Source organism: Rhopalosiphum padi, chromosome 2, assembly GCF_020882245.1.
Source record: "Rhopalosiphum padi isolate XX-2018 chromosome 2, ASM2088224v1, whole genome shotgun sequence".
In the NCBI taxonomy this organism is placed as follows: domain Eukaryota; kingdom Metazoa; phylum Arthropoda; class Insecta; order Hemiptera; family Aphididae; genus Rhopalosiphum; species Rhopalosiphum padi.
In genome coordinates, this window is record NC_083598.1 from 91332506 (window position 1) to 91345234 (window position 12729).

The 12729-nt window shown below is 27.5% G+C and overlaps 3 protein-coding genes across 5 annotated transcripts; 2 read left to right on the forward strand and 1 right to left on the reverse strand.

The window, feature by feature from the left end:
* Window positions 1-297: 297 nt before the first annotated feature.
* On the forward strand, window positions 298-3948 carry LOC132920677 (phosphoacetylglucosamine mutase). 3 transcript variants are annotated; one of them, XM_060983237.1, is made up of 10 exons: window positions 298-739; window positions 801-1103; window positions 1179-1380; window positions 1449-1607; window positions 1689-1857; window positions 1929-2041; window positions 2201-2364; window positions 2558-2741; window positions 2787-2917; window positions 3178-3948. In XM_060983237.1, exons 1-10 carry the CDS (start codon window positions 633-635, stop codon window positions 3308-3310), a joined length of 1665 nt encoding a protein of 554 aa, XP_060839220.1. In that variant the 5' UTR covers window positions 298-632; the 3' UTR covers window positions 3311-3948. The 3 variants fall into 3 exon arrangements, 2 of the variants coding, with proteins under 2 accessions (XP_060839220.1, XP_060839221.1); XR_009660757.1 differs by having other exon boundaries at window positions 299-739; window positions 2807-2917; window positions 3178-3318; XM_060983238.1 differs by having other exon boundaries at window positions 301-739; window positions 2802-2917.
* A 2055-nt stretch (window positions 3949-6003) lies between these two features.
* Window positions 6004-9962, reverse strand: LOC132920676 (exocyst complex component 7). The gene is made up of 14 exons (XM_060983236.1): window positions 9748-9962; window positions 9249-9414; window positions 8983-9179; window positions 8789-8906; window positions 8476-8723; window positions 8334-8401; window positions 8181-8278; window positions 7925-8109; window positions 7573-7752; window positions 7263-7500; window positions 6982-7198; window positions 6801-6903; window positions 6375-6508; window positions 6004-6239 (listed from the first exon to the last, which is right to left on the reverse strand). Exons 1-14 carry the CDS (start codon window positions 9772-9774, stop codon window positions 6137-6139), a joined length of 2082 nt encoding a protein of 693 aa, XP_060839219.1. The 5' UTR covers window positions 9775-9962; the 3' UTR covers window positions 6004-6136.
* A 72-nt stretch (window positions 9963-10034) lies between these two features.
* LOC132920685 (probable NADH dehydrogenase [ubiquinone] flavoprotein 2, mitochondrial) lies at window positions 10035-12719 on the forward strand. The gene is made up of 6 exons (XM_060983317.1): window positions 10035-10173; window positions 10258-10317; window positions 11357-11419; window positions 11504-11899; window positions 12136-12212; window positions 12447-12719. Exons 1-6 carry the CDS (start codon window positions 10141-10143, stop codon window positions 12538-12540), a joined length of 723 nt encoding a protein of 240 aa, XP_060839300.1. The 5' UTR covers window positions 10035-10140; the 3' UTR covers window positions 12541-12719.
* The last annotated feature ends 10 nt before the right edge of the window (window positions 12720-12729 follow it).

The window sequence follows — 12729 nt, forward strand, 5'->3', positions numbered from 1 at the left end:
GATCACGATCTGATTCATCAGAAAATTTGATTAGTGATCTAATTATTGTACCTACTTATAAATGTAGTTATTTCTTTTTTGTAGATAGGTATGTTTTAAATGTAGTGCCTACGGCTTACCTAATACCTACACTTGGTATCTAAGCGTGAACCCGTAAACGATAATAAATAATAATAATTGAATCTATGCAAGCAACAAGTGCAACAGGCTGTTCCTTATTATTCATTATCACACTGTACGTCTGTACCATATGACTGTACCAAACACAATATCAGATGGCATGCAACACGTGTTTTGTATTTACACAAAATTATCCAGTTATCAGAGTACGAACTGTAATGAAATGAAAATAGAGAAATGAGCGCAATATTTAATAATACAATTATTATTATGTAACAAATTTCACCCAGTCGTGAGTCCACGGTTGTTCGAATTTTTATCGTGGACGCAACATTGAAATGTGTCGAATGAAAGTAACACGTCATCAGTATTGGGTGTTCGCTATAGGATAGCTGACAGTCAATACAGAGGTATCTTTATAAAGTTTTATCGTTAGGTATTGCAATACGATTGTCGAACGTCTTTATAATTTTTTTTGATTTTATTGGCATATTAAACTTTACCGTGCCAACATGGATGAGTGGATCGAGAATGTTGTAGAACTAGATTCGAACATCGAATCATACCCAAATCCAGGAACCAAAGTGTTTCAATATGGCACATCGGGCATTCGTTACAAGTTAGTTTGATGTTCATTGTACGTACCTTTTAATAGGCACTAAATAATTATCCATTTTCAGTTCTGAACATTTAGACCATGTCCTGCATCGGATGGGTATGTTGGTCGCTTTGCGCTCAATACATTTGAAATCGGCAGCAGTTGGGCTAATGATAACAGCTTCACACAATCCGCAAGACGATAACGGCATCAAACTCATTGACCCTCTAGGGGAAATGTTGGAAAGCTCATGGGAAGTGTATGCCACCCAATTGGCTAACGCCCCTAATAATCAGGATGTATGTGCCATGCTCATAAATATTGCTTCTGAGAATAATATCGACAAAAATTATATACCACGTGTATACATTGGGCGTGATACCAGGTAAGTGGCTTCCCTTTAATATTCTTGTATGCCTTTTCAAATTTTTTATAATAATTATATTTAATATGGTTTTAGAAATTCTGGTAAAAGATTATTGGACGCTGTACTTAGTGGTGTTAAAGCTTTTAAAAGTAATATTGAAGATTTCGGTATAATAACAACACCTATGTTACACTTTTTTGTGAGATGTTATAACACCAATGGCCTATATGGTCAGCCAAATGAACATTCTTATTATACAAAATTAACAAATAGTTTTAAAACTTTGCGTAAAATGGTAAATAATATAACTTAATTTATGGAAATATAATTTGCTGTTGTTATTAATATTATAATGTGCCTTAGTGTTTAGATTTGAAAAATTATAGCCCTGTAATTGAATTTGATGGTGCTAACGGAGTAGGTGCTTTAAAAATGAAAGATGCAATCATACATTTAGAAGAGACATTAGTGATTAATATGCATAATGATGACATAATGAATACAGAAAAACTTAATTACAAAGTATGATTATATTTTTTATTTTAAATAAAACAAAATGAAAATTTTTTTTATAAAAATAATTTTCCCTTTTATTTATTTAAGTGTGGTGCAGACTTTGTGAAATCAAACCAATGCCCTCCTACTGGAATGGCTATTCAACCACACTCTAAATATGTATCTGTGGATGGAGATGCGGATAGGATAGTTTATTCTTTTGTTGACGAAAACAACAAATTTTATTTATTAGATGGTGATCGAATCGCTACACTTGGTACTACATTAAAACTTGTTTAAAATCACATTCTATTTATTGTACTAATAATTCATTTTATTTTATCATAGTGGCTGGTTATATAAAAGATTTGTTCATTGCTTCTGGTCTTGATGTAAACGTAGGGTTAGTGCAAACTGCTTATTCAAATGGAAATTCTACAAAATATGTAACTGATAAATTGGTATGTATTTATTTTTTCATTAACACATGTCATGTCATTTAAAAAAAATAATATTCTAACAGTTAATTATTTATATTGCGCCTAGCAATTTATCATTAACTTTGTATAAATCGTTTATATTTTGTTATTGAATACTTACCTTTTGTATGTGTATTACAGAAAGTACCTGTTGCATGTGTTCCAACTGGGGTGAAATATCTTCATCATAAAGCCAACGATTACGATGTTGGTATTTATTTTGAAGCAAATGGCCATGGCACTATATTATTCAAGGATGCTATACGTGAACTTATTCGAAACCAATATGGTATCGAAGAAGATGAGTATGTTGCCCATTATATTTTACTTAAAATAAGAATATTATTTATGCCAACATAATATGTTTTTCCTTAGAATAAGAATATTTGAGACATGCATATTAAATATTTTGACTTAGGTTTAAGAAAACTACATTTTTTTGTTTGCATTATTAGCAGTTTTAAAATATTGAAATTGGTTGTTATATATTATTTTAAGGGTAAAGTCACTGGCACTGAAGAAATTGATTTGTGTCATGGATATGACTAATGAAACTGTAGGTGATGCTTATTCTGACATGTTGATTGTTGAGTCTGTACTTTGTGAACGGGGATGGAGCATTAGTGATTGGTATAAAACATATTCAGATTTACCAAATCGTTTGCAAAAAGTTACTGTTAAGGTGATTCAAATGAATTAATTTGTGTAACAATAAACAATTATATAGTATGTATATTTTCAGGACAGAAATACATTTGAGACTGGTGACGCTGAGAGAATGTGTATAAAACCACTAGGCCTTCAAGAAAAAATAGATTCTATTGTTTCAAAGTATTCTATGGGAAGATCGTTTGTCAGGTAAAATTTGTCATATTTAATTGATATATTTCCCAAAATTGTATTGAACAGGTTTATTGAACCTGGGCGTTAAATACAAATACGCAAAAACTTTTTTTAAATTAATTTTTATTGTTTTAAGGGAGATAATGAATTAAATAGTAACCAAGTATTAAACTTGTGGGAGACATGTAAAACTGTTTTAATTTTGATTAATTTGTGAAATTATAGATAAAATATAATTTTTTTCAAACAATAATATTTCAAATTTTATTTTATAGGCCTTCTGGTACAGAAGATCTGGTGAGAATTTATGCTGAAGCAGACACTCAAATCAATGCAGATAAACTTGCGGTTGAAGTTGCTACCGCTGTTTATAATATAGCTGATGGTGTTGGAGAAAAACCAGAATAAACTAAACTTTATAAAATACAAATCAATGTGTTCAAATATAGTAATTATCCAGGGTTAATAGAGCATATATAATTTAAGGAATTGTGTACTTTTATGTTGGTTACCTTAATTGTTCTTAAATATCTATGTTTAGTTATTATTGCATTGTTTTTTTTTGTGTAATTAATAAATAATTTTGATTAAATGTAAACACATATTATATAGTATATTATACATATTTTATATTAATGTTATCAAATCCTTATTTTTAAACTGTTTGTGTTTTTATTTTTTATATTATAATTGAAAATAATTTAATATCTAACTTGACAAAAATTGTGAATTGTAGATAATTATACTTTTTTACATTAAGTTAAGGCTGAATTGCTTTCAACTGTAAATTATACTAATTAGAAAATAATGATGTTACTAATCCTGCACTTGTGTTCAAAAAACGACCATTTTATGATTACATTAAATTAGTCCTTCCCGATAATGCTAGTAAACCCATTTTGTTCTATGTTTATTTTATTGTTCTCATTAGAAATATTAACAAAATACTTCTACTACTTTACTATTATTACTACTAAGAAAATTGTAAATTTGGTTAATAATTATATAATGATTTTTATTGGAAAATAAACATGTTGTTAATTGTATTTACATGAAGTTATAACAAATATTTATATTTGAAGTACTTTAAATTTTAATTAAGTTGCAGTAGAAAATTACATTCAAATCTAATTAAAAATTATGAACTTGAACATAGTCAAATTCAAATCTCTTATTGGCTAATAGATAATGCTTTATGATTAATATTGATTATACTATATTATTTAATATAATATGTTATAATTAATCATAGTGTTTGATTATAATGCATTTTTCTTATACTTTTACTTTATTTCTGTTTTTCCTAGCTAAGCTATATTAAATTAAAAGCACCTGCTTTTTATCTTGCTTTTATTACTGGATTTTTTAGGAAATTGATACATACACAAATCTTAACTCCTGTGGAAATAAAAATTAATTATACTTATACTAATCTATTGTGTGCTTAAACTATTGATTTTTTTGTTGATACTGTTTTAATAAAGTCAATGCTTCAAAATGTCGAGTCATGACGTTTACTCGTTCCCATTCTACTATCCTTTTTGACTACAATATCTCTGGTTTGACAATTAAACGCGTTGATAATCTAATCGACCTAGGTTTTAAACTAGCTTAGTCCAAGTCCTCAAATTGCGATGATTACTAGTAGAGCATTTAAAGTTTTAGGGTTCATTATGTGTCTATCTAAAGACTTTAAATTGTCAAAATCGTTAAAATCACTATATTGTGCTTTAGTTCGTCCTATTTTAGAGTACGGGTCGGTTGTCTGGGATCCGTACACTGTTTCTGATATTATTAATCAACTCGAACGTGTTCAACTTAGATTTTTGAGATTTTGTTGTTTTGTGTTAGGCATTCCCCATTTAGCCAACGATTATACCAATATCGCTAACGTACTTGGCCTGCCTACTCTTGCTGAACGAAGAGGAACTTTAAATTTAAAATTTATACGTGGTCTAATTACTAACCATATTGATTCCCCTTGCTTGCTTTCCCAAATTAACTTCAAAGTCCCTTCGCATGTATCTCGTTCTCATGTGACCTTTCATATTCCTACTGCCAACACAAATTATCTGTAAAATGAGCTTTTAAGGCAAATTATGTCACTTGCCAATGAGGACCCCTCTTTTGATGATAATTTGTTCTAATGTTTCTTAAACACTGTTAATAAACTCTTAAGTTTAATATAAGCGTTTTAATTGTTTACTTAATTACTGTTTTATTAAAATTGTAATTTTTTTATTTACATATATTATTTTATTTCTCAATTTTCTACTATTATTTTAATAAATTGTACTGTACTTTAAGGTTATAGGGGAAACCCGTATATTTTGTAATAAATAAATAATAAATAAATAAATATTAAAATATACTAAAAAGTTTATTATGCGATTAAAACATTCATAGCAAACCATGTAATAAAAAAAAAAAAAAATTAAGGAGTTGGAGTCAATAACATGGTAATTGGTAAGTGTTAAAAAATATCATTTTGAGATGATTTAAATTTTTGTTTTGGTACATAGTAGTATAGTATATTGTTCTTTTCAAAGTCCTGAATTATGTTAATTGTGTATGTTGCGCAAATAAGTTTAAAAGATATTTTTATAAGAAAGAAATAGTAAAGTAGAAAATTGTACTTTTAAGCAATGTAATTTTATTTTCCAATGCTTTAAACCGTAGTTCTGTCTTCAAACTGTAGTTTCTATAAAATTTGATAAATACCATTTTTTATGTTAATATAAATAATACTATATAATGTAAAACTAAGATCTCGATTAAATATTTTTTAAATAGAAATATAGTTCATGTTAGGTATCTATAAACAAATCATTTGTATATATTTTTAAATTATAAAAAAATATGAATTTTAATTATATAAATAACAATTACAATTTAATATGGATTAAGGTACATTAATTTCATTAATATTGAAAAAATATAATATATTAATCCTTTAGAGAGTATCACTGTAAATAAACATTTCTGTAGTTTGATCAGTCTGCTATTAAATATTTCTATAATAATAAAATTGTTCAAGATTTTTAAATAAATATATGGTTAATACTTATTACTTGATATTATAGTTGAATAAAACAAAATAATGATTGAATAATTAAGTTATTAATTTTGTAATGAACATTTTTAAATAAATAAATAACAATAATAATAGTATAGAATGATTAGAACATGATAAAAAAAAAGTATTTAAATTAATACTATAATAGACACTGACGTTTAAGCAGCGACATCAAAGAATCGATCGAGCATAGCAGATACTTGGGCTGGAGTGTACTTCACATATTTTTCTGGGTTTTTGGTAAATGAAGACTGTGAAAATCTATAAACATATGTTTTTATATTAATGAGTTGCTCAATAAATTTTACTTAATTTGAGTTAAGTAATAATTATTTTTTTTGAATAAATTTAAAGTTTAGTATAATTGTATATAATGTTTGCAGAAAAATTTATTACTTGTCATAAAATGCACTGTATTTTGGTAAAACAAATTCCTTGTTATCACGTTTCAATCCTTCTCGTAATTCAACATCAGGTATTGTGTAACCTCTTTGAAGCTTTAATATTTCTTCAATTTCTTTGTTAAAACCCTAAATAAATCATAAGAAATTAAGAGAACAATATAAATTTAATGTTAATAATAATTGTTTTATAAGGTGAAAAATACCACAATGTTCTTAAAATGTTATAAAATTTAATTTCATAAAACTCATGACCTTTTTTATAATAATATAAATAATAATAATGATATAAACACAACACAGTGAAGAAAAATCAACTCTTATGTTATTTATACCAGTTGATAAAATTGATATTCATTAAAATTATTAAAATTTAGTATTTAGCATCAAATAATTTTTAAATAATGATGGAAGAACTTACTGAAAATCTTTCTTTGATTATGTTACGGTCCTTATCTTTTAGTCTACCATTTAAAACTTGAACATCATCCAGATTAACTATGAAACCTAATATTCTATTCCAACTAAAATTTAGAATAAATTGAGAATTATTAACTAAATAATAAAAATATAAATATCAATTAATAAATAAATAGTATTACCATTGTTGATAAGACTTTTTATGTGACGCAATCATCTCATCGTATGTATTTTCACATTCAGGTTCGGTCAAAGAAACTATATCCAATAGAGCTGATCTTTGTAATGATTTTACTACATAATGACAGTTGTTTAAACGAAATAGATATTTAACACCAGGTTCACTGTAGGAGTCACTACGATTTACAAGCATCAGGTTTAACTGAGACAACACTTTTTCTGTCAAAATTTAACAGTTTTAAGGACCAAATATTTCTTGGATATATAACTTATATTTACTTACTGATATAAAGTCCTAAAAGATACTTGTATTTTTCCGGTGGAGTGATATGATGTGATACCATGTTGTTATACAATGGCACTTGAGCTAAAAGAGGACCCACGCTGTCTATATAGTCAAGAAGTTGTTCCATCAACACGAGCACATCACTAGTTAATTGATAGACTGTACCATCTCGCGGTAACCCCATAGAATTATCAGTCCTCACACTTTCAACTATTTCTTCTAGTGTTCTAACCCCCTAATTAGGAAAAATAATATTATTGTAAGTTATTATAAAATAAGATACATAATGGGGATGAAGATAACTAACCGTGGAGTGAAGAGTATTGAGTATAATTGAATATTGACCTCTAATGGCGGGATCACAGCCTTCCATTGTACGTTCAAATTCAGACTTCATGGCAGCCAAATGTTTTAAAATTGGAAACATGACAAACAAATTGGCAAATTCTTTTCTATGAATACACCTTTTTGCTCTAGTAGCTATGCTCTGCAATTAATATATTGTTTTATGTACATTATTAATTATTTTAACTTAATATTCAGAAGAAAATAAAACGTTTGTACATTTGTAACATGCAGCAATACAGAACAATTGCACAATAATATGACTGCTTTGTCATATGGTTAATAGTAAACATTATAAAATACATTATCAATACCTCTCCTTCGTGAACAATATTAGCAAGGCTTTCTTGAATAATGATTTGGAATACTTGATGATGATGTTTGATTGGTATTATACCAACCATCAGTGATAGCTCTGCTTGCATGAGTTTCTGCAGAGCAATTACCGAAATAAGATAATTTTCCATTTCTTGTTCATCAACAATATCTTCACGATTTTCTGGGAAGATTATATTCATTATTAATATAAATAAAATTAAACAAAATCACAAGATATTAATTATTAATTACCTATAAGTGTAGGTCTTCTGGTCCCTAAATTTAAACCGGTCGATTGTCCTAATGTTTGGGATGCTTTCAAAAACATACGATTAGCTTTTTTCTCAAATCTAGAACAATAAAACTAATCAACCTTAAATACTTTTTATACACATTTTAACTTACACGTGCTGGATACGTTTAGAAGTTTTTCTAGTGACAGTAACTTCAGATCTATGTGGAAATTTGGATTTCTAGAGTAGAAGAAAAAAATAATTTCATTCATCAATAAATAATCATATTTAAATATGGTTAGTTTGAAACATACTACTGAAGGTGAACCCATAGTCTGCCCAATAGCCATGTTAGTGCTACCAGCACTACCAGTTTTCTGGTATTCCTTTAGAGTAGTCATTGATTTAGTGAGAGTATTAGCTCGCACTCTAGCATAAACATTCATGTATTCATCACGAGATTGACTAATTAACCAATCAGCTAAACGAATTAGATCTGAGGAAACATTTTCAGAAAAATGGCTAATAGAACTCACAGAAGATGAATCATCAGTAACCAACTCTACAGAATCATAAATCAAATAAAAAATTCAAATCAAATAATTTGTTAGAAGCAAATTTACTAACCATCATCATTTGTGGAAATGTCAACCAAAATTGCTGGTTGAATATGTCTACTATGCTTTAAAAGGATCTCTTTAAACTCTCTTTGAATACTATCACCTCCAGTCTTAAATAGTGATGACTAAAGTAAATAAAATAAAACAAATTTTGAAATAAATATTAATAAAACAAAGAATTCAATTTAACATATTACATACCACATTCTCTAGTTCAACACTTTGAGGATTATTTTTTTCAAAATAGTTTTGTGCCTCGCGTAGTTTTTCCATGGCATCCAAGAATTCGTTCAAACCATCCGACCCATTTGGTCTTCCTAATATAATTGATTCAACTCTCGGACAAACATCATGAAACATTATCACTCTATCTAATGCAAACATTGTTTTTTCAATGTCTAAAATAAAAACAAATGTTTAAATATCATTACATTATTTAGCAAAAAATTACTAAATTCTGATCATACTAGTCTTTTTTAACTGTAGATTTTCCATCTCATTATAAATTGGCAGTATAGTTTGTTGAAGTCTACCGAGTCGGTTTTCAAAGGACGTAAGGATATCAACCATTTTTTCTGACAGTTGGTTATTACGTTGCACCTGTTCTTTAAATGCATCTAAATTTTGACGTTCCTAACAAAAAATTAAAAATTCATTTAATTATTTCTGAATTTTCAAAAAAAATTATATAAACCCAAAACAGAAACATAATAAAACAATACTATATTGCCCTAGTTATTTTTTTTTATACATAATACCTATTATTAAGATTCAAAAGTTGTAAAATTACTAATAGTTTATTGTTTCTAAATATATATATATATATATCTTTTATAATTTTCTCAGATGATTTGAAATAATGGAATGATTCAAAGGACCCAATAAGATGTTTCACTGTTGTATTATTATTAAACTATGTATTTATTAAAATATATTTCATTTTTATTTAGAAAATTGTTTAACTACCTTTTCTAATTTTCCACTGGAATCCATGATTCTATGTGATCAGCAAAAATGTTTGTTCAATTTTATTATTTTAAACTGCCTAGTGTCTACATGGTACAAAATTAATAAATTTAAAATAAACTCAATTCAGAAGAAAATCAAAAGAATTTATTTATAAAAACAACTACTTGGTACCTACTAACTATATAATTGTTCTCACTAATCACAATAACTGTAATCTTTTATCAATCCAAAATAAACAGCTGACAAGAAAAGGAAACAAATTGTATATGATAAGAAAATTTTTTGCGCTCAGTCGTTCAATGATATTAGTCCTTTACCTGATTACTTTTACCATTCAGAAAAACATTTTCCGGTCATTAAAAAACCGATTTATTTGTTAATTCACCAAAAATGTTATCCTTGAACAGGATTGTAAAATGTATCGTAAGTACTTATTTACGTTTCTTTGTTTCATTAACACCATTTTACCTTAAGGTAATTTTTTATGTATTTGTTTATTATTTGTAGTTGTCAAATTCAAGAACATTCCAGACGTCTGCGGTCGTCAAACATGACACTATGTTTAATGTGAGTAGAATTTATTTTATTATTTGTCTAACCACTAAGGTACTTAAAAATTAGTCGGTGAAAGTTTCTGATTTCTATTACTAATGAGTAGTGGTATTTAGATATGGAAAATGTAAAAACACATAGGTCTAAAATGGTTGTTTTAGTACATTCGTTTTTAGTTTTGCAATATTATTGTAAACAAAATTTTGATTAAAATACCTATACCTAATAGGTATGATAATCTAATACAATTTGATTTTTGGTCGGGTATTGAAGTTCAATATTTCTTTTGATAATGTAATTCTTAAAACTTATGGTTTATCATTTGTTGTATATTTAAAAATTTAGTCTATTTGATTTTTTTCATTTTGCTACTATATCTGTTTAATATATTGAATTATATAACTTGTTTTATATCCACAACTGTGGAGGCCATTTCATAACTATGAAAATACTAAAGCATATTATTTTTTAAACAATTATGGTCTTATAATATTCAGAGATATATGGAACCATTAGAATCAAATTACAAAATACAGATGTACCCAAACACCTAAAAGTTATTCAATTAAATTGTTTTCTATTCAAATTGCCTATATTTAACTCCTTAAAATGTATTGCTTACTGTTGAATATTGTATAACCATAACATGCCCAATTTTAAGGGTTAGATTAATGTTTCTATCAAATATCTTTACAAGTTTTAATTAATAATTTAAATGCTTCAATGTCCTTTGTTTAGTAATGTTGTGAAGGTACAATTTTTTTTTTGGCATGTGGTCTGTATAACTATTTAGCTTACAGGATAGGTTATAGCTATTAAATATTGAGTTGATCAAATATAAATAATCTTACACAATAAATATTTAATACCCCTGCCTGATCACTAAATTGTTATTTTATTATTGACATCAACTAGACATTATTAATGGTTTTATACATTTAAATGAGTATAGCAATAATTTAAGACAATACTTATTAAATATTAAAACTTTATTGGTATTATTTTTTAGTAGTTAAATATATTTAATTACTTACCAATGTTTATATATTTTCAGCATAGAGATACAAAGGAGGATAATCTGGATATCAAATTTGAGTTTAGCGATGAAAACAAAAAGGTAAACATCATCATTTTTGTTCTGTGTAATTAATATACTCATCTTTCATGTGGATCTAATTTATTTATTTAATGTGTTTCACAGAGAATTGAAGCCATATTAGCTATTTATCCAGAAGGTCATAAGAGAGCAGCCATGATACCACTGTTGGATTTAGCTCAAAGACAGCATGGTTGGTTACCTATTTCAGCTATGCACAAGGTGGCTGATGTATTAGACTTACCTAAAATGAGGGTTTATGAAGTCGCTACATTTTACACAATGTTTATGCGAAAGCCAACTGGCAAGTATCACTTGCAGGTATGCACAACAACTCCTTGCTGGTTGCGGGGCTCAGATGACGTTATGTCATGTTTAAAGAAAAAATTAAATATTGGTGTTGGAGAAACCAGCAAAGATGGCCAATGGACTTTGTCTGAAGTAGAATGTTTGGGTGCATGCGTTAATGCTCCAATGATGCAAGTCAATGATGATTATTATGTAAGTTAATCTGGATACTAATGTATTGTGGTATTTTACCTGCATCATTAAAATTTAAATAAATACCTTTCAATTTCAAATATTTTTAAACATAGCAGAAGTCATTAGATAAATAATAAAATAATATTTTAACAATTTTCAAAGTAAATTTCAGAGTATTGTTATCTGTATACATTTTTTGTCTATAAATTAATGATTCAGTATTTAATAAGTGATTTATATGTATGAATTTGCAGGAAGATTTGACTACAAAAGATGTGGAATCTATAATTGACGACCTAAAGAATGGAAAAATTCCTACTCCGGGACCCAGGTAAATCTTGGATCCATAGGCGGACATTTTATTGCATTTTTAGGGGGGCTATAATAATCCAATATAAAGTGACCCCGCACCCTCTTTTCATACACAAGTATAACATATTACTTTTGATTCTTGGGGGTCTATTGAAATACTTGGGGGACTATGCCCCCCCCCAATGACCGCCTATGCTCGGATCTCTTTCTTATTGAAGCACCTATTAATCATCTATGTTACAATTTTATATAGATCTAGTCGTTATGCATCAGAGCCAATGGATGGATTAACATCATTGAAAGAAGAACCCTATGGCCCTGGATTTAAAGTACGATCAGATTTATAAGTTACAACATTCTAGTAGGATCACAATTTGTTTTGAAACTTATCGCAAAACATGATTATATAACATTAGTATTTTTTTTTTTTTTTTGCTTTACATGTTAAACAATTTGAAAAAAGAAGATATTATTATGTCTGTAAAAAAAATTATATGATTATTTAATATACAACTGTAAAATTAAAGATCTCTTGT